Source organism: Zingiber officinale, chromosome 1A (assembly GCF_018446385.1).
Source record: "Zingiber officinale cultivar Zhangliang chromosome 1A, Zo_v1.1, whole genome shotgun sequence".
Classification (NCBI taxonomy): Eukaryota; Viridiplantae; Streptophyta; class Magnoliopsida; order Zingiberales; family Zingiberaceae; genus Zingiber; species Zingiber officinale.
Window position 1 is genome coordinate 142,992,486 of NC_055987.1, and position 21,929 is coordinate 143,014,414.

At 41.0% G+C, this 21,929-nt stretch overlaps 3 protein-coding genes across 3 annotated transcripts; 2 read left to right on the forward strand and 1 right to left on the reverse strand.

Annotated features, from left to right (window-relative positions):
• Positions 1–13,713: 13,713 nt before the first annotated feature.
• On the forward strand, positions 13,714–15,169 carry LOC122036810 (heat stress transcription factor B-2b-like). The gene is made up of 2 exons (XM_042596237.1): positions 13,714–14,162; positions 14,259–15,169. Exons 1-2 carry the CDS (start codon positions 13,890–13,892, stop codon positions 14,913–14,915), a joined length of 930 nt encoding a protein of 309 aa, XP_042452171.1. The 5' UTR covers positions 13,714–13,889; the 3' UTR covers positions 14,916–15,169.
• A 1,296-nt stretch (positions 15,170–16,465) lies between these two features.
• On the forward strand, positions 16,466–18,017 carry LOC122010667 (transcription repressor OFP13-like). The gene is made up of 2 exons (XM_042567178.1): positions 16,466–17,072; positions 17,179–18,017. The coding sequence occupies exon 2, from the start codon at positions 17,375–17,377 to the stop codon at positions 17,936–17,938; it is 564 nt and encodes a 187-aa protein (XP_042423112.1). The 5' UTR covers positions 16,466–17,072; positions 17,179–17,374; the 3' UTR covers positions 17,939–18,017.
• Positions 18,018–20,604: 2,587 nt separating this feature from the next.
• On the reverse strand, positions 20,605–21,526 carry LOC122010678. Its single transcript, XM_042567185.1, has one exon. It carries the CDS (start codon positions 21,059–21,061, stop codon positions 20,651–20,653), a length of 411 nt encoding a protein of 136 aa, XP_042423119.1. The 5' UTR covers positions 21,062–21,526; the 3' UTR covers positions 20,605–20,650.
• Between the last annotated feature and the right edge of the window lie 403 nt (positions 21,527–21,929).

Sequence of the window (21,929 nt, forward strand, 5' to 3'; positions counted from 1 at the left end):
GTCGTTACTCTGTCAGATCGGCAGTCCAGTCAGTCGGACTTCGCCTCCTTCGACTAGACTTGAGGGGAAGGCAAGTGATCCGGCGGTTAGAACACGGGACCCCATAGCGAGGTCAACGCCACGTGGAAGTCAAAGGGCCAGGTGGTCCATCGGAGAAGGGTGAGCCAACCGGACTCATGAGAGAAGGGCAGACCGACCGGCCGACCAGAGAAGGATGAGTCGGCCTCCCGACCGGCCGACCGATGAACATCCGATAATAAAAAGATGCCCTGACAGGGATCGGGGTTCCGACGCTCGATTGAACAGTAACGAAGGGCCGAGCGGACGTCATGATCGACCAAAGGCAATGTAACATACTGCTAGTAGTCCCTACATAACAACTTACCGAAGATCTCCCCAGCATGCCGATGGAGAGAGAAGGTCGGACGTGAAGTAAGTGTCGTCCGGCCAGGCGTAAGAAGAATGCCAGCCGGACGGACGCCCCATCCCGCCGGCCGGACGGACGCCCTGGCCTGTGGTCGGTAGAGGAGGACCAGAACATCTTATGACAGCTGTCAAGTCCTATGGCTAGGCCATACTCCAAGTCTGACAACGAGGTGTTCTGTTATCCCATCGAAGACGTACTTGGACTGTAGCAGTATGGCGTCAGGTAAGCTTTCTGATAGACACATACTGAGGTATGGGCTGCGGACACGTATGCGCCTCGGTGGACGTGCAGGAGCTCTTTCACCGCTCTATATAAAGAGCCTTATACTTCGCCGAAGGTACGCGTTGGACACCTTTGGAGCCACTTTTTTCATTACTTGCTTGCCTGATTTGAGCGTCAGAGGGTCACCGCCGGGAACCCCTTCCCAGTCCGACTTCTGTGCAGGTTCGCCGGAGGTTCGTGCAACCAGTCGAAGACCCACGTCATCCACCGGAGAGCGCCACGTGCCCAGCGTCCGTTGGTTCAGCATTCGGACAGGATCATCCTTTCAATCTACAAACGAGGAAAGATATCAAATCTTTTCTTAATCTTTTGTAGAAACTTATAAAAGAGAATATTTAATTTTTAAACTCTCTTTTAAATCATGAACATGGTTAAAAAGGAAAGTTTTCTCAAAAATAAAATCTACCTTTCAATATACAAATAAGGAAAGATTTCAAATCTTTTCTTAATCTTTTGTAGAAAGCTATAAAAGGAAAGATTTAAATTTTAAACTCTCTTTTAAAACCATGGAATCCACATAAGAAAAATTTATAAATAAAATCCCTTTTAATGTGATGTGGCCGGCCACATCATGCTTGGATTCCAAGCATTGGTCGGCCACCAACTTGGCTCAACCACTTGGTCTTGGCCGGCCCTAGCTTGGGTTCCAAGCTAGCTTTGTCGGCCCCCTTAGGTTGGGTAAGAAGTGGGTATGTGGTGGGTATAAATCTCTATATACAAGAGGCTACGATAGGAACCGAGAGGAGGAATTAGTTTTGGTCTCCCGATGAAAATAAACTTCCCGTGTTCGCGCTGAACACATAACTTAATTTCATCAATAATAATTCATACCACTAAAGAATTATTATTGAACTACCACATCAATCCCAAATTACATTTTGGGCTCCTTCTTATTATGAGTGTGTTAGTCTCTCTGTATTTAAGATATCGAATGTTCACTAATTAAATGAGTTACTGACAACTCACTTAATTAATATCTTAGTCCAAGAGTAGTACCACTCAACCTCATCGTCATTACGGACTAAGTCCACCTGCAGGGTTTAACATGACAATCCTTATGAGCTCCTCTTGGGGTCACTCTCAACCTAGATTACTAGGACACAGTTTCCTTCTATAATCAACAACACACTCTATAAGTATTATCATTTCCCAACTTATCGGGCTTATTGATTTATCGAGCTAAATCTCACCCATTGATAAGTCAAAGAAATAAATACTAAATATATGTGTTTGTTATTATATTAGGATTAAGAGCACACACTTCTATAATAACTAAGGTCTAGTTCTTTTATCAAGTCAGTATAAAAAGAACTTAGCTAAAATGGTCATACTCAATACACTTAGAGTGTACTAGTGTAATTTATTAGTCAAGATAAACTAATCCCTAATCACACTACGACTTTACCGACGGTTTGTTCCTTTCCATCTTAATCGTGAGCAACTGTTTATAATTTATAAAGAACTGATAACATGATATTCTGTGTGTAACACCACACACTATGTTATCTACGATATAAATTAATTGAACAACTACACTTAACATAAATGTAGATATTTTTTACCAATGTGATTCTTTATTTCAAAATAAATGTTTATAAAAGCTAGGCTTTTAGTATACATTCCAATAGGTCTCACCTACTACAGGCTTAGCTAATACAGGAAGGGTGGACAGATAGTCTTTTAACTCTTGAAAAGCTCTGTCACATTCTTCGTCCCACTGAAATTTGTTAGCCTTGTGAAGTATTTTGAAGAAATGGAAGCTACGATCGGCCGACCTTGAAATGAATCTTGACAAGGCTGTGATCCGGCCGATGAGTCTTTAGGCTTCCCTCATATTGCGCGGTGGTTCCATGTTCTGAAGTGCTTTGACTTTGCTCGAGTTGGACTCTATTCCCGGCTCGGATACCATGTATCCCAGGAATTTTCCACCTTTGGCTCCGAACAAACACTTGCTTGGGTTCAGCTTGAGTCCATATTGCCTCAGTGTTTTGCAAGTTTCCTCTACATCCCTGCATAGATCAGTAGCCTGAAGAGACTTAATTAAAATATCATCAACGTATACTTCCATATTTCTCCCAATCTGTTTCTGGAAGACCTTATTCATAAGCCTTTAATAAGTTTCTCCTTCTCTTGATCTTCTTTAGCAAGAGGGACTTGATGATAGCCTTGATAGGCATCCAACATAGAAATATATTCACATTCGGCCGTAGAGTCTACTAATTGATCAATCCGGGCCAGAGGATAATAATCTTTCGGGCAGGCCTTGTTGAGATCGTGGAAATCAATACACACTCGCCATTTGTTCCCGAGCTTAGAGACTAGAACGACATTAGCTAGCTAGCTAGGGAACTGTACTTCCCTGATGTAGCCAGCTTCCATGAGTTTAGCCACTTCTTCCTTGATGATTTGATTTTGTTCTGCACTGAAATTTCTTTTTCTTTGCATGACTGGCCGGACATCTGGGAAAACATGCAAAGAATGCTCCATTACTAAAGGGAAAACGCCTGTGACTTCTTTAGGCGTCCAGGCAAAGACATCATTATTCTTCTTCAAGATGTGAACCAGCTCTGTCTTTAGCACAGGATCAAGATCGGTCACGACATAAGTAGTAGCTTCAGGTCTACCGGTCTGTATCTGGACCTCTTTCTTTTCTTCATAAACTAGAATAGGTGGCTTCTCTTGAATGGCATTGACCTCCATTCTTTGAATTTTTCGAGCAACGTTGGCTTCGGTCCGGACGATCTCTACATAACATTTACGGGCTATCTTCTGATCGCCCCGCACTTCCCCGACCTGGTCCTTGACAGGAAATTTAATCTTCTGACAAAAGGTAGAAATGACCGCCCTAAACTCATTTAAGGTCGGCCGACCCAGTATCACATTATAGGAGGAGGGGGCATCCACCACCATAAAGTAGGATCTTCTTATTCTCATAAGAGGCTCCTCCCCTAGAGATATGGCCAATTTTATCTGGCCAAGAGGTTGTACTTCATTACCAGTGAATCCATATAAAGGAGTCACCATCTGTTGAAGTTCGCTCAAGTCAATTTACAATTGATCAAAATCTTTTTTGAAGATAATATTCATAGAACTACCAGTATCTATAAAGGTACGAGAAATAGTATAATTGGCTATCACAGCCTTAATTATTAATGCATCATCATGGGGTATTTCAACTCCCTCAAGATCTTTGGGCCCAAAATTGATTTCTGGACCGGCTGCTCTTTCCATGTTGCACCCTACAGCATGGATCTCGAGTCTTCGTGCATGTGCTTTTCTGGCCCTGTTAGAGTCTCCATCAGTGGGCCCGCCCGCGATCATATTAATGTTGCCTCGGGCGGCATTATTCCTATTCTCTTCTTGCCGAGCGGTCATAGCCTCAGGCTAAGTCTTCTCAAGCACTTGAGCTATACCGGCCGAGCTTGGTAATACGCCTTGTTGAGGCTCGACCGGGCGATATTCTAATTTGAGCGGACTTTGCTGCCTGGGGTATTATTGCCGATAATAGTTTTACCTCTAATAACGATCCCTATTAGCTTTTTTATTTCTCAAAATAAAACAATCTTCTGTGTGATGACTGCTAGTCTTGTGATAGGTGCACCATCTCCTTGGTGCTTTTTGCTATATCTCCACATATTGTACTACTTGTGGACGATACTACGATACTCTGGATGACGATGGGGCGGATGAACTACTTGAGGTCCCCTCGGTGGAGGAACAGGAGCAAGAGTCTTCTCCTTAATAGGGGTAGGAGAAGAAGTAACACCTTCTTTTCTGCGCGCGACCTGAGCTTCTTCAACATTAATGAATTCGGTAGCATGCTCGATTAATGAATCAAAATTGACAGGAGGATGTCTCACCAGATCTTTAAATAAATCATTATCATTTAAGTCTTGAGAGAAAACACTTACTAATATTTCTGTGGTAGCATTGGGCACGTCAATAGCTACTTGATTGAATCTTTTAATATAGGCTCTGATGGACTCCTTAGATGCTTGTTTAATTAAAAATAAGCTCCAGGGAGTTTTGTGATACCTCTTGTTGCTAGAAAAATGATGCAAGAAAACCTTCTTGAAATCTTTAAATTTCCGAATAGAATTCTCAGGCAATCTCTTAAACCAGCGTTGAGCAGCTCCTCCAAGCGTTGTAAGAAACATCCGGCACTTTACTCCATCGAAAAATTGTTGTAATAATGCTACGTTCTCAAATTTTAATAAATGATCCTCTGGATCTGTAGTTCTAGTGTACTCGCCGATCTGAAGATTTTGATACCGCTCAGGAAGCGGATCATCCAGTACACTTTGAGAGAATGGAGAGATAATTCTTTCCGGCGAGCTATCACTAGCTGCCATCATCCTAACTTTACGCTTCTCTTTGTCTGGCGCCTCGCCAGAGGATTCCTGGAATACAGGCCTTCATCCTCCTTGTTCCAAAGGAGTGCGAAGGAAAGCTCGAGGACGCCTAGTCGGAGAAGCAGTGGTCGGAGGAAAATATGCATGATCTTCTTCTTCTGGCTCCTTTCCTCTTCGGTGCTCAGTAGTTGAGATAGTCGAATTATGAGCTAATGGCAGAGTAGGTATGGGCTTGTTGTTGTTGCTGTTGTTGTTGTAAAGCTTTCTGCACATGAGTATTAATGAGGAAATCCAGATCCTCGTGGCTAATAGTGAGTAAGTTTGATTTTCCAGCGTCTTCCATCTTGTAGTCTTAGATTCAGGTGAATTTCCCACAGACGGCGCCAAATTTGATCCTGTTTGAGAAGCTAGACAAAATGGAAAGTTGGGAGAAAAACCTACTACTGACAAAGAATAATACATGTGGAAGATCGATCCAAGAAACCCAAAGCGGATCTAGGAGGATGAAGTCACAGAATGCCCTTCTTGTGCGAAGACCCAAAGATGAAAAGAAAGCTTTTATGAAAGAAACCGAGATTTAGAGCTTCCAAGGCTTCCTACGCACAAGAGACCAACCAACACTATTGTCAGTGACCTAAGACCGGGGTGGGAATCCCTGGCTAGGCCCTCCGACGCTCAAGTTAGTGATCTCTCTTAGTGTGGAAGAGGAAGAAGAAGATGAACAGTAGTTGAAAATTAGGGCTGTGAGTGTGAGCAACAATGTGTGCATACCTGGCCAACGGAGAGGACTCCCCTTTTTATACCACTTCATATAAACTCCATAGTCATGAAGTGGACTCCGGTTTGTTAGAGTTTGTTATGAGATGACGTAAGTCATGTACTTGTACAAAATAACTTTTAAGGAATCTTCTTGGTACCCCAGATGTACCCTCTTTGTCGTCTAGTACCTGCAAAAAATTCTAGAAGCATTCTTCCCGCCAAATTAGTCAACCTGTTATACAATCATATGAAGCAGATATTTTCATAAGTTATTCATAAATATCTCCAAAATGTTTATTCTCGTCCTATTCTATGAGTTATATTTTATCACCCTTGCCTGGTTGTCCTGTCTTCACTATGTCATGGACAACCCGATATTATACTATGTTTTGTATTGGTCGGGATTTATCCGAGGTTTCGTACAGGTGGGTTATTATTTTTATTTAACACAGGTCCTTATCGTCCGATAATATATTATAAATCCCGTATGGTCTTGTATTTGCTCATTCCCGGACGATTATATACATCCGCCCGATATTAATCTATATTCGCATGCGCTAGCTCAGACAATCCCGCCCGATGTTGGCCTTTCTTTTCTTAAGCGTGTTATCTCGGTCGATCTTGGCCCATATTTACTTAAGTCTGCTATCCCAGCCGATATTGACCTATATTCTCTTAAGCGTGTTATCTTGGTCGATGTTGACCTATACTTCTCAAGGTATTATCCGGCCGATATTGGCTTTTCTTTTCTTAAGCGTGTTATCTTGGTCTATGTTGACCTATACTTCTCAAGGTATTACCCGATCGGGATTGACCTACCTCTTTCAAGGTATATCCTAGCCGATATTGGACTATACTTCTCAAGGTATTACCCGGTCGGGATTGGCCTACCTCTCTCAAGGTATATCCCGACCAATATTGGAATATACTTCTCAAGGTATTGCCCGGTCGGGATTGGCCTACCTCTCTCAAGGTATATCCCGGCCGATACCGATCTATTTTCTTAATTCTGCTATCTTCTTTCTCCTTTTCACCAGGGACCTACTAAACCTGACCCATATCAATGACCATTAAGAAATGCATTATTTACATCAAGTTGGCAAAGACACCACCTCCGATTCACAGCCAGACTAAGAATAATGTGCATTGTTACTTGATTAATAACAGGGTTGAATGTATCATGAAAGTCAACACCAGGGTGCTGATGAAAACCCTTGGCAACAAGGCGAGCCTTATACCAATCCATTGAGCCATCAGAATTACGCTTAATGCGAAACACCCACTTATTACCAACAAGATTTTGGTCTGGCGAAGGTGGTATGTTACGCTTCCGCAAGTGCACGGATTCGCCATCAGTAATAAAGATTATCGATCCCACGAGGACTAGTTATAAGCACTAGTGATGGCACACTTAGGATTAGCTACACTATCGATAATTGTAAGTAATCTAAGAAAAGAGATTAGAAAGTGGAAGCGAGAACTAGCAACGAGAAGAAATCAACCTGGGTACTGAAGAGTTCTAGGAGTTCGATTTCATTGTGGTGGTATTGATGTATCACATACTATCCTATACTCATTATCCATCAGCATGCATTCGCCGGAAGCTAAGCAACTATTCTTAAGCACCAAACAAAGATGATCCCTATGAAATCCTATTATGGTTAACCCTGTCACTAGGGCGCCTTGGTAGATCACAAGGACACAACTCTAATTGATGTTATCAAAGATAGAATTAAGGAGCTTAGTTTGGTCTCTTACTTCCTTGTGAAGGAGTCGCCTCTTCTTTCAAGGAAGTACCCTAGATGTCTGTGAACGGGTTACCCCTGTCACTAGGGCCCCCTCGGGTGTACGATCTAAGGTATTCCCTCTACGATGGCAATTCCTACACAATCAATTAACACAACAAAGAGATCGAGTAGTCCAAACAAAGCAAGCGAAATCATCCAATGGATATAAACATAATATGAGTCTTGTATCAAAACCAATCCACAATTACTCCCTCATCCTAAAACAAGGACTTTACTCCATAGACGCCGGAGAAAAACCCGAAGACATGATGTATTTAAACATACAAATTCTCAAACACGAAGAGAGAAAGAAGAAGTATGCTTATCCAACGACGACGAGTGATCTTTGGATCCAATCCTTTGCTTCTGGAGTTGATGTGGTGATGAAAGATCGCTAGGCCGATGTCCTGGATGGCGTGGAATGGCACCAGAGTGATTCTCCTGTTGACAGCTCGCCTCCTGGCTCTCCTTCCTCTAAAAAAGGGTTAAAACCCCTTTTAGAGGCTAGGGTGCGACGCGGCAGCACAACCGTGCAAGGATGGCACGGTCGTGCCCTTTCTTGGCTCTGGGTGCACTGCACGGCCATGTCAATTGGCACGACCGTGTGATGCTGGGGCTCGGCTCTGGGGACACGGTCGTGCAGGGTTGCACGGCCGTGTACTGCCTGGTCTCGATCATGGAGGCACGACCGTGCAGGGTTGCATGGTCGTTCCTTGCTTGGCTGCTGGCTGTGAGGCACGATCATGCGGGGTTGCACAACCGTGCGGGGTTACACGGTCATGCTCAAATATCTAGATTGGCCACACGGTCGTGCAAGGTTGCACGGTCGTGCTCTCTGCTTTGTTCTGGTGCATCGACAATCATCGTTTTCGCTCCAAAAGTTATCCCTGTCAACACAAAACCAAACAAAGAGCAGATATCCGAACAAAATAGTATATATGATGAATACACGATAAAAGAGGTGATCATACAAGGAATGTATACGTAAAAAGCAAGTGAATGTACGTTAAAACATGCATAAACGATCATAATATTTACGCACATCACACCCCCAGACTTGAACCTTTACTTGTCCTCAAGCAAAATGCTACAAACTATGTTCATGAGCGCCTGGCAATGTTTCATAATCCCTAGTGCATTCACCTAACTCTATCAGCTAGTTTCATTGATAAGCATGATTGCGGAGTTACCTAAGTATGACCTAAGCATAAGTTCTTTGTTCTCGGTGCAATAGGTAGCTCAAACTCTTCAAGTTTCAATTTTTTGTCCTAGTTAAGTCGTCATACAATTGAGTTCCTAATATTCCCAGTGATAGGCACCTACCTGCCACACACTTGGTTCGTTTTTCTTAAGTTATACAAGGTCTCAAAGGATACTTCTCAGAATCAAGAGAAACATAACATTCATTTCCCCAGTAACCTAACTCGGTCATAAAGGAGTGAATTGTTAGTTTGCACTCACGATAACTGTTTTTTTATCCCTTATTCATTTTTTTTGGTGCTATAGTGTAGCACTAATTACACATGCAGGATGCGTATGTTGGGATTTAGATGTTTCCAAATTAGCACTAATCACACATGCGACAACTGTGGACTCATATAGTCATATACAGCCTTACATCAATTATACCTACCTAAATTAGCAAAATCATCTACGCAATCTATTAGTGATTGTACTGGTAATCTAGATATACTACTAGTAGTAGTAAATAAAACACAAACAAATAAATATAATATTAAAAATTGACAAAAGAGAGTATCTGTTTCAGCATATGAAGATTGTTTGTTGAGGTTGATCATCTTATTCTCTTGTTCCTTCTGTGTACACTTCACATTACTAAAGTGTTGAAGAAATAGTGGGGTGGTGGCTACATGCTACTGTAAATTTACTTCATCACCTTGGTCTGGGAGTCCTAGAATCAATGAAACATCTTTCCTAGTGAAGCTAATCTCCTTATTATGAAAGATGAAACATCTGGCTTCAACGCCCCAATTGTCAAACATATTTTGTATAAGGCTTCGGATATTTACAATTTCAGGCATGGCTACTACCCAAGCAAATGGGCTTCTATTGATTAACTCCATCTGTCGGTCATTTATGTGTATTGATGATAAAAAAGACCCTTGAAGTGAGGTATTTACTTTTCCAATGCACTTTCTTACGATATGCACGGGAAGCAGAAGTTCTCTGGCTTGCCATTTAATTATGTCAAACAAATACATATGATCTTAGTGATACTCAGTTGGCTTCATTACAATGCAGTTAATTTTCACCCATAATATGATACATTACACTCTTATTTTTTAACCATAATATGATACATTACAATATCTATAATTTTTCCTAGGTAGTACAATGTGATTAGTAGCTGCTACAACATGGATATTGATCAAGTTGTAGCAGTTAGGGTCAGGTAGCTGCTACAATAATGAGAAGCTAATCAAAACTGTAGGGTTTAACCATGTTATATCAATCATTAGGATTTATCTACGTTGTAGCAGCCTATGCGACAGTAGCTGCTCCAATAAAAATAAACTTTTTTTAAACCCTATATTCGCTCAAAGTGAATCTTCAATCCAAATACATATAATCATTAAACACCATTGTAGCAGCTAGGAGACGAATCAAAACCCTAAAAATTCAAACCCCCAAACAAAATGAGAAGAATCAAAACTTTAAACCCTAACACAATACTTACGATGGAGGCGAAGATTTGAATGAGAAACAAGTCGTTGCAGTGAGATTGATTGACGAAGACACTGTGGGCCACTGATCTACTATCAATGAATTTTTTTCAAAATATTTGTCACACGACGAGTTTCGGGTGTAAAACATTGGTCGATGAGGGCAAAAAGGTAATTATATAATATATTTTTGCACAATAATTATAAAAAGATAATTAGTAAGAAAAGGTTGTTTGGAGATCAGCAGTAGCTACTACATGTTGTATCAGCTATTCTGGAGTAGCTGCTACAATATGTGGCAACTAATCTATAGTAACTACTACACGTTATAACGTCTACTCTTGAGAAGCCGTTACACGTTGTAGCAACTTTTGATAATTAGCTGCTACAATGTGCTACAGCAGCTGCTACAACCTGTAGCAGCTTCGAACTATTTATACATTAACTGATACAACGTGTAAAAGCTCATTTAATTAATCTAAATAAAAAAAATGAGATTGATATGATCTATTATTGCTTGAAAATGTAAAGTAACATCTTGTTGAGTGTAAATGAAGAAAGAGCTACTACAACGTTGTAGCAGCTAACATTCCAAGTTAGCTACTACAAGGTGTAACAGCTACTTCCATAGTGATAGCTGCTACAACGTTGTAGCAGTTATCATTCCAAGTAGCTGCTACAACGTTGTAGCATCTAACCGCCGATTTAGCTACTTCCACTCTGGAACATAATTACTACAACGTTGTAGCAGCTACTTCTACTTTGGAACGTAATTTCTACAATGTTGTAGCAGCTATCATTGTGGAAGTAGCTGCTACAACATTGTAGCAGATAACATTCAAAGTTAGCTGCTACAAGGTGTAGCAGTTAATTGTCGAAGTAGCTGCTACAAGGTGTAGCAATTAATTATCGAAGTAGCTGCTACAACGTGTAGCAGCAAAGCAAAGGTGTTGTAGCAGCAAAAATAATTTTAAATTATTTTTTACCAAGTTGATATACATAACAAAAATATTTTTAGGGGTAATATCTTTTAGAAAATATAGTTGCTACAAAAACGCCTTACCAAATGGTTGATACATGTTGTAGCACCTACATGGACAGTTAGCTGCTACAAGGTGTAGCAGTTAACTGTCGAAGTAGCTGCTACAACTTGTAGCAATTAATTGTCCAAGTGGTTGCAGGCGTTTGTAGCACGCGTTGGCCTTGCACGTTGTAGCATAAATCCTTCCTTCCTTCTAATATTCCTTTAGGATCACAGTCGGGAAGTACAACTTACAATAAAATGAATTACCATTGGTTATAAATTGTAAATACATTCTAGCTGTGACAAGTTATCAGCAAATTATATAAGTAAAAAACTTGTATCATAGCAGCTAGGGCTTGTGCTTGGTGGGATATATTTATATGGTACAAAAAAAATTGTACAGAGCGGAATAACAGACAATGGAGGAGAAAGGTTTATGATCGAGAATGGAGAAAGGGGGGCTTTTACACTGGCTACAAGCCTTTGTGTTCGACGTGCAATTTGGGGAGCTTTAGTTAGCTACAACAGAAGACGACATCGAAGGAAGAGGTGAGAGCTAGCGAGATAGCGACGAGGGAAATTTAGAATTTGAAAAAATTGACTCGCTGATGTTTTGAATAAAAGGCAGAAGGGAAGGGAGAATAAATAGAATATATATATATATATATATATATATATATATATATATATATACCCTGAATGACTTTTCGTTTACATGTGTGCACGACAGGTGCTTGAGGTACTTTTTCTTTTAGGATTCAAATTTCTCTCTTGAATTATAGTGTTCAAGATCATGGGGTATAATGTTATATTTTTTAAAAGAAATATTGATTTAAAAAATGGAATCCAGGCTAGGTGCCTGGATAGCTAGGCGTGCACGCGTATGGCATTTGTTCCACAGTAGAGCACTGCACACCCATTTGATGGACACCCTTGGGTAACCCTCACATGTTCAAGCACGCCAATTCTCAAAAGTAAATTGGGATACCTGAGAAAGAGTTCGAACGTCCAAATATGTGAGAGTCATATAAGAATATACATCGAATCGGTGTGTAAACTAATATTTCAAAATATATATATATAGAAAGTTTGTTATGTTAGGCGATGCGCGCGGATCCCTCTCACGGAGGGAGACACGCCTCCTATAGGCGCGTGGTTTTGACATTGACGTCTTAATTTGTTGGAACAGCTTTATTTCATGGAACAATTCTTAATTTAAATCTCCTCTAGAACAGAATTACATTCAATGAATTCTGGTATAAAGCATCGATCCCACTCCAGTCAAAGAAAATGCATAATTTAATATTTTATTAATTTTGTAATAAAAAGTCAGCCATGATTCATTCAAGTTTGAATATGAAAAAGGACAAGGGGTCAAAAATAGAAACCAATTTGCCATTATGAATTTTGACTAACCAACAGCTGTGCCAAGTAAAAACAAATCAAATCAAATGATCTGAACCAAAATTACAGGCGTTCCAATAAATTATAAACTGATGAATTTTGACTTTTTTGGTCGACTAATTGTCGGAGTGGAATAGACTGTTCCCACAGCAAACCCCTCTAATAGTTTCACACTGACATGTTTAACGCGGTTTAATGACAATATTAAATGTTAATTTGACTGTTAAAAGCTCAACCGTCCGACTGCAATCTGGAATTCGATCCGACGGTTCTTCGATGACGATCAAATTCGAAACAACGTCGAGATCACGTAGGGATGACTTCCGTTTCCATTCCTTATTAGGTATCGTCCGACTTTGAAATTTGTTAACCTTCCCGCTTCTATGAAAGATATTTGTGAGATATTGTCTATCTATCCACGTCATTTGATGGCGACGTCCGCATGAACGGCGTTGCGATTCTAGAAGCACCGGAAAATCAATTCAACGTCACGCAAAACATAAACACTTAAAAAAAACTGATAATAATGATTCAAATGGGACTTTGGATGATGTTTGAAATGTTCCGCTGGGCCCCGCGCCTGTCGAAGTGAGGGACTTCGTCGATTGATATACAGCTGGCATCATCTCAGGATCGGCTGCGGCGGTCAGAACCGTATCTGTTTCCTGTTCGGCGTTGCCCGCCTTGTTCGGTTCCCGGACGGTCGTTCGTTTCCGGTGGGGAAGTCGTAAGGCTTATTCCAAATGCTGCGCCGCGATTTCCACCGCCCCACGTCACCGTCTTGACCTGGCTACCGTCCACGTGGCCGTGGCAATGGCAGTGATGGGAGGCGGTATGCAGGATGGAATCGTAGTCTCGTAGAGCCACACCATCATCTCATTTGACCGGCGCCCGTCGGTTGGACCAGGAACGAGCACTGTCTTCCTGGAACCTTCTCCAAAGGGTGTAGTAGCTTCTCGCCCTTTCCATCGGTTTCGTCGTCATATCCTACCCTTTTCTGTCTCTTCCTCATCAATCTAAATCTATTCTATTATTATTCTTCTTCTTCCTCTTCCACCGCCACAGATACCCTTTTCTGCTTCTTTCTTTCCTTTTTTGCCTCTTTCTATTTATACTTGGTGGTTTCTCGTCCCTGCGAAACTTTTCGAATCTCGGCATCGGGCGGTAACTATGGCTCGCCCGTCGGCGGAATCTTCGCCGACAACAGAGGAAGGAGGGCCCCCGCTTTCGGCGCACGAGCAGGGGCATCGTTCCACGCCGACGCCGTTCCTGACGAAGACGTACCAGCTCGTGGACGAACCTTCGATCGACGACGTCATCTCATGGAACATGGACGGCACCACCTTCGTAGTCTGGCGCCCGGCAGAGTTTGCCAGCGAGGTCCTCCCTAAGTACTTCAAGCACAACAACTTCTCCAGCTTCGTCCGCCAGCTCAATACCTATGTGTGTGATCGATTCGTTTTGTCTATCCCCTGCTTTGAGTTGGTAATTCTCGATCGATTAGTTGATTTACGTAGTTGAATCGGAAACTTTTTTTAGGGATTCCGGAAGATCGTGCCGGACAGGTGGGAATTCGCTAATGACTTCTTCCGGCGCGGCGAGAAGCGGTTGCTCTGCGAAATTCACCGCCGGAAGATCTCCTCTGCCCCGTCCTCGACGGCGGCTCCGCCCGCCTCCCAGGCGATCCCCGGCGAGTCGCCCGTTAATTCTGGGGAGGAGCGGGTCATCACGACGATCCCTTTAACCGGCGGCGCGCAACCAGCGGAGGAAAGCAGGGGCGCGACGACGGAGCTCGTGGAGGAGAATGACCGGCTTCGGCGCGAGAACACGAGCCTCTGCCGAGAACTCAGCCAGATGAAGAACTTGTGCAACAACATCCTCAATCTCATGTCCAAGTACGCACCCAGCTGCCGGCATAACGTCGCCGCGAACATAGGCGGCGGACCAACCACGACGGCTTCGCCGCCAGACCTGGCGATGTCGTCGCCGATGGAACAGGACGATAGCGATGAAGAGGAGACGGCAGCGCCGCCGCCGCCGCCGCCGCCGGGGAAAAAGGTCTGCTCGACGACCACGAGGCTCTTCGGCGTCTCGATCGGTTTCAAGCGGAACCGAGTAGAGAGCGGCGCGAGCTCGAAATCAGAGGCGGAGGTGAAGCGAGAGCCGATGGATTTGGACGGAGGCAGGGAGAGTTAACGGGAAACGACGGTCTGCCGTCACTGTGTAACGGTTGGTAGATGTCTAGGTAGTGTTGATCGCGTCCATTTCTTGTTTCGTTTTTTTGGTCTCGTGAATAAGGAAGGAAGGTGGTTGCTACTGTAAGCATATAGTCAACTTTCGCGTGTGAAAGCAGCGCAAGAATTTTGGCCGCCCGCGTAGAAGGAGAGCATATGCATGCAAATTGCAATTTGCGTTGGGAATTATTAATTTATTGTTTCTTTTGTTGTGTATGGATTTTGATAGAGGGAACCAAAGTCGTATTGAATCAATGTAAGCTCATAGTATGGAAATGGTCAAACATTTACCGATAAATGCATAATAAATATCATTTGTGGCACTATGTCAAAATATTCACACAATATATATTTATGATGTTATTTGTTATTTAGAGATTGAAAATTCTTTTAGCAAATCAAATTAATTGTTGACTTTATGGATTCACTTGAAATACTAAAAACTACTTCAAAATTAATTCTCAAGGATTATTAAATATTTAAATCATCGAAAAAGATTGACTGTCAAATTAATTTATCTGAAAATTTTCCTAGTTAATTCCAAAAGAAAGATAACAAAATTACAATAAAAACCAAAAAAACTTTTCTTCTTCGAATGATCTTTTCAAAAAGGTATTTTTTTTTAAATCTTAAAATTATATAATTTGATAAATGAACTATAAAAAAGCTTGATATATATATACAACAACTTGACAAGGATGATAATTAGAAAATAATTTTCTCTTATTCTACCATAAATAAGATAAAAAAAAATATCAAACAAATTATAATTCGTTGAGTGGATCCCATTATCACTGGGAGAAATCAATGATTGTATATATATCCTACTTCCATCCACCACCGCTCCTTCTTCACAGAAGTGGTGTCTATATATATATATAAATAAAACTCTAATTTCTTAATTCCTATTTAATCAGTGACAACTTTAGTCTTCAGTACTGATCACTTCATGCCATTTATAATCGCACTAATTAAACTTTCTTGCTCATTCTGATCTGGCAATATCTCTAGCTCTGGGAGTATGAGAAAATTACGTTTTTAGTTCTGTAATTTATATTTTTTTAATTTTAATCCTGTTATGAGTTAATTTATATTTTTAGTCCGGTAACTTGTAATATTTTTCAATTTCAATCCTTTTTTTTTTAAATTGAATTTTTTCAACGGAAAATGATGAGTTGTAAATTAAATTTGGAGATTTTGATTTTTTATAATCTATGTACTTTTTGCATTCCAATCACAAATTAGACATTTTTAGTTGAAAATTTTCAAATTTAGAGAAAAATGAATTGAAATTAGAAATTATTATAAGTTATAGGACTAAGAACATAAATTAACTCATAACAAAATTAAAATTGAAAAGAATATAAGTTACCGAACTGAAAATATAATTTTCTCCTGGAAATATATATTAATACCAGTACAACCATAATTAAAAAAAGGGACAAAAACTCGATTTACAAATTGAAATTAATCCAAATTGGATTTAAAAAAAAAATTGGCTGAAAGCAGTTGCTGCAGCTCACGAGCGTTGGACGTTTCATTGCGAGAAGTGAAGTCCGAATAAGTGAATTAACGGGACCATCTGAAACTCTTCATTGTGTTTTGGCATTTGGTGGGCATATAATTTGTACATATCCAAATGCATGGGCCATGCAAGGATTCGCTTTAACGTCTTGTCGATCCAGCGAGGAATAGATCTTCACCACTCGTTTGCCAAATGATCGTGGATCCGCCCGTACCCCAGCTATTGTCTCTCGTCAGTTTGAACTGCCAAATGTCCATCCCTGAATGGCCGCGCTATATTCTCTTCCTATCTTCTTAGATCGAAAGCTTGCCACGCCGGCGTCCATTCAACTTGTATCGGAATGGGGATGCCCAACGGATTTACAACCCAACTACCCCCTTTAATACCGCACTGCCTTTTCTGTCTGATTTTCATAACTCACCTAGATCCTCTGTCAATCCTGTTTGATCCGGTGCGTTTCGATTCAACTTAATCCATCAGTACTAGCTAGCTCCTCCCACTCCGTCACCCTTCCAAACTGATCGTCGTCCTTCAGTTCCATCCAGCTCTTCATGCCGAGTTGCCCCACCCAATTTGATCTACTCGCTGGAGTAGGTACGTAATTAATCAAAGTATCTTGTTCAATTTTTATTTTTATTTTTATTTTTTTCACTTGCAGCTAGCAGCAACTTTGTTTGACATCCTTGAATCTTTCCTTCAGTCTTCAGGTACATGAGATTAAATACCGCCCAATAAACGAGTAAAAAATGTGAGTCGTCCTAGCTCGTGATATATATCGAGGTTCCTGCTTCAACTCCCAGAACTCCCGAGACACAGGAAACCTGAGATTCAACGTCGACGAGAGCTAGCTAGCTAGCGTGAATAAGGAAGTGGAAGGTAGTTAAAGGGATCGAAAGATGGAAAGGATCAAGTCATATTTCAACTCTATTGGCCCCATCTGCATCCAAGAAGCCAAGACGCAATCCTTCCGAGGAAACTACCTCTGCTCCACCTCCTACTCCACCGCCTCCCCACCCTTCTCCCTCACCCACCCTCTCGGCTCCCCTCTGCCCTGCGAGGACGACGACGACTCCACCACCCTCCCCTCGTCGTCGTCTTTGAGCTCCGACCGCGATCGCAAGCTCAGCAACTCCGACGAGCTCTTCGCGCGCCCCGTCACTTCTGAAAGGTTCTTCTACTCGCCCTGCACCAGCAAATCCATCGTGGAGGAGTACTCCGACGAGCTCGACAGCGAGGTCGCCTGCTGCGAGAGGATCGCCGTCTTGTCTGAGGACCCGTACCGTGACTTCCTGGCGTCGATGGAGGAGGTGGTGGCGGCGCACGAGCTGAGGGAGTGGCGCGGCCTGCAGGAGCTTCTTCGTTGCTACTTGAGGCTCAACGAGAGGAAGAACCACAAGGCGATTGTGCTGGCGTTTGTCGATCTGTTGACGCGCTGCGCCTCATTGGACAAGACTAGCTAAGGGGGGTCTTATTGTAGCAGTATTGAACATTTTGCTGCTTTATCTTTTCTAATCGAACCGATCGACTGATTAAACTTCACTCCGACGTCAATTAGCTCTATGAGATCCGTTTTTCTTCAGTTCCTCTAAATCAGAACAATGGATTAATTATATATATATTTTCCATCTCCTTTTACTTTCTTTCTTTCTCTTCATCTTTCTTACTACTAGATAACAATTAGTATGGTTTTCCATCTCAATGCATGGTTATTAATTTGTTCTAGCTAGAAATAAATCAAGAAGACAATTACAAAGTCCCCACAATTATCTCCGTGCATTTAGCACGATATATTGCCCAACGATTAATGGATACGTGTCACGTACGGCTTAAAAGATGCTAATCGTACTCTAATCATTGTGTTTAACTATTTCAGCCCATCAAAGTGTTGCATATCCCTGGCTTCAAATCTTATGAGAAATCTCTATTTTATTTATGTTATCACTAAATAGAGAACCTAACTATTATATTCCTCAATCATGGATATATATATTTGCATGTTTGCCTTATAAAGAATGGAATATAATTATAGCTTAGCAACTAACTATAGAATAGAATTAACACAATCATGCAGGGGCCGGGACCCTGCATACTGCAAGGGTTACCAGCCCATGTGATGAGAAAGTTATCGACGTGGTCCATGCAATTTAACTGTTCAACTAACAGTGCTCGGATCGCACGCAGGCAGGCATGCCTAACGCTACGACAATTCAGCATTCAGCATTAATTTGGTGTCTGGTGTAAACAATCTTAATTCGCTGGTGATATTATAATGGATTGAATAATACATTACTAATATATATATCACTAACTTGAAGTAAAAAAAAAACAATCTTTTGCCGATAAATTTCTAAAATTTTAAACTAAGCAATGCCTTCCTCCTTTTCCCGACATGCCATGAATGCCCAAGCAACGTTTTCAAAGTATTAAAGTTAGAAAATTAATGAGGTATTTATTAGTTAGTTAGGTATTTATTAGTTGATTGACTGTGCATACCACTTCAGATTTGATCAACCGTTAAAGATTATAAGAACTTTTATTAATTTTGTAATAATCTGTGTAACTTATTTGAGTCTATAATCAACTCATATCATTTCCTATGTGCTCGATGCATGTACACTTGGTAGCGTTGATTTACAAGTAAGCCGGCGACTAATGGTGCATGCGTAACGTACACTCGTACGAATTCACTGTACGCCTATTGAGCCATCGCAATCCTATTGGACTTTGCTGTGTCGTGCGTCCAGAGCCGGTCCTGAATTTTGGAAGTCCTTAGGCAAAAAAAAGATAAACGCACAATTTAAATATAATTTAATATAAAATTTTAAAAATTAATATAATTCATTTCCTAAATTTCTTCAAAATATATTTTTCTAACACCTCTACGTAAAATTGTTAAGTCATTTATATTTAAATCATTATCTTCGTCTTCTCTCAATTCTTTATGCTCATTCATTGTATGATTTTGATTATCATTTTCTCTCAATTCTTCCCACCCATTGATTGCATTATCATTTAGTTCTACTTAATTACTCGATTGTTGCTTATTTGTTGTATGATCATTTAGCTCTTCTTGACTTTCTTTTTGTAACTCATCAATTGAATCTTCAATTGAAGAGCTAGCTTTAAAAAACTTACAAAGAACATAATTTGTTCCACTCTTTTTTTTTTTTTTTTTTTTTTACTCCAAGATTGATATTTCTTTAAAAACATATTCGTACTACAAATTTCAAATGTAAAAATAAAATACCCAAAATCAGTAACAAAGCTAAAAATGAAACAAATACAAACCGTGAAAATAATAGTTGAAAAATAATAAAGCTTGATTTATGCTTAAAGCAATTGATATAATCTATTCTATGATAATTAAAATTGGGATGATTTATTTTAACTCTTTCAAATCTATAAGAAAAATCATAAAATATTAACTTCAATACAATATTGAATATTGACAATAAGAAAAAATATAGATAAGTAGTAACTTACGTTATAAGCTTATATATTGATAAATGATAATATTAATAAAACTAAATTTTTAATTAGAGAATGAACTTTTCTATTCATACTTTACTCTTCATAGTCTTATAACTTATGTAAATAAATTAATAAAGAAAGACTTTACAAATAATAAAATCTTGAAAAAAGAAAAAATGATCGTTTACCTTCCTTCTTTTTATCTTTCTTTTATTTTTTAGATTTTTTCTTAAATTTTAATAGAAAATATTTTTTTTTGGACTTTATTAAAACAATTCAACAAATATATATTTGGACCTTTATTAAAATAATCTAATAATTTTTTTTAGATTTTTATTAAAACAATCTAATTATATATAATATATATTATATATGCATGTGCTATTGGTCGGTTGAGGCTGAGCTAGAGCCTGTGACCTTCCGGAAAGTGTTGAGCAACCGGAAACGCCTCTTGTGGGCTCTCTCAGTATAGATCAGTGGTGATAGTATACGTCCGAGCTAAGCATGTGAATTAGTCGCACATCGTCAGGGTTATCTCTGTCAACCATGAGCTTAATAGATTATTAGAAACACTAGCTACTAATTGGGTTGCCTACGGATTATACTGAACTACAAACCACGACACCCTTAAAAGCAATAATGAGAAAGAAATTTAACTTATGCACTGCATTGTAAAATTACAAAACAACAATTTGGCTTCTTCACCTCTCGAGCCAACGAGCGAGTTGGGTCGGGTTGACCACGCCGGGAATGCGGGCTCCCTCCGCCTTCAGCAAATAGGTCACCTCCGCGTACGAGCTCGGCTGTTGTTCCTGGCCCCGAGTCGACTCGGCAGAACCCCCCGCCGTGTCCCGCTCCGGACCGCCGGCCGTTTCGTTTCCCCATCGCTTCCCCAGCAGCGTTCCTCTGGTTAGGAATTCATGCGCCAGGCAACCGGCCAGTAGCCGGTTGTTGTCGCCGGCAGCAACCGGACCCGGGACAGGATGAGCCTGACTCGGCTCGGGCCCTGCAGCCGCTGGATATCGAGCCCGAGGCGAGCCCGACGGGTCGCGTTCCTTTCGCTTGCTTCTCGTGCCGTGCGTCGCATCCGCTGTCCGCGTGCCACTCAACATACCTGGGTCCCGCCACGTCTCTGACCGAGGTGTCTCGTGTCCCACGAAAACACCAGGATTATGCGATCGTAATAACTATGGGTTTAAAAATAAATAAATTGTAGGGAGAGAGACAGGGGAGGAAAAGGACAAAGGGCAAAATAGTAAAAAAAAAAAAGCAAAAAAAGACGAAGCGAGAGCGAGGGGAAGGCGGCGACACCGGAAGATGGCGGAGACCGCTCCGGTGGGCCGGTGGCGTTGATCAAATGGCAGCGATGCCGTCGATCGACGGCGGAAGGGAAGAAACGGACGCAGTAGAAGAGACGGCGAAAAAGACGACCTAGGGATTTTGAGTGCGGAAAATGATCTGGATAAGATGGTGCCGTACAAATAATACAGGGTTAGAAAAAAAAAAGTGCACAATGACAAAAATGCCACACCGAAACGTCATACTGACAAGATTAGCCTGGGTCCGGCTGGCATACGAGTAATGCAGACGGGAGGGAACAGGAGTAAATAGAGAGGGATAGAGGGGCAATTTCTTAATATTTGTTGGGTAAATAAGAAAATTAATTCGACATCAACGGTGCGGATGAGACCTATCTAGCGATGGAGGAAAGTCACGTTTTCCCAGCGCTGAGACTGGGCCGTAAAGTGAGAGAGCCTGTTGGCCTGGAGCCCTTTTTGTTGTCGGGCTCTTTTCCATTCGGTAGTAAATATATCCATAAAATCGTAGTTTTACCGGTGCATGAGAAATGGGGCTATTAATTAATTAATTAATTAATCAATTAATATTTTTATTTACTCATCAATTGAGGTTTAGACCTGACTACGGTTCGAAATCGACAGTTCGACAATTCAAAATCGTCGGTTCGAGGGTTTCAGACAA

Bases quoted from the DNA above. Each gene is read 5' to 3' on its own strand.
- LOC122010667 (XM_042567178.1), top strand. From the start codon at position 17,375: ATGGAAAGGATCAAGTCATATTTCAACTCTATTGGCCCCATCTGCATC.
- LOC122010678 (XM_042567185.1), bottom strand. From the start codon at position 21,061: ATGTTGAGTGGCACGCGGACAGCGGATGCGACGCACGGCACGAGAAGC.
- LOC122036810 (XM_042596237.1), top strand. From the start codon at position 13,890: ATGGCTCGCCCGTCGGCGGAATCTTCGCCGACAACAGAGGAAGGAGGG. The intron at 14,163-14,258 runs GTGTGTGATCGA...AACTTTTTTTAG, and splicing joins TCCGCCAGCTCAATACCTAT to GGATTCCGGAAGATCGTGCC.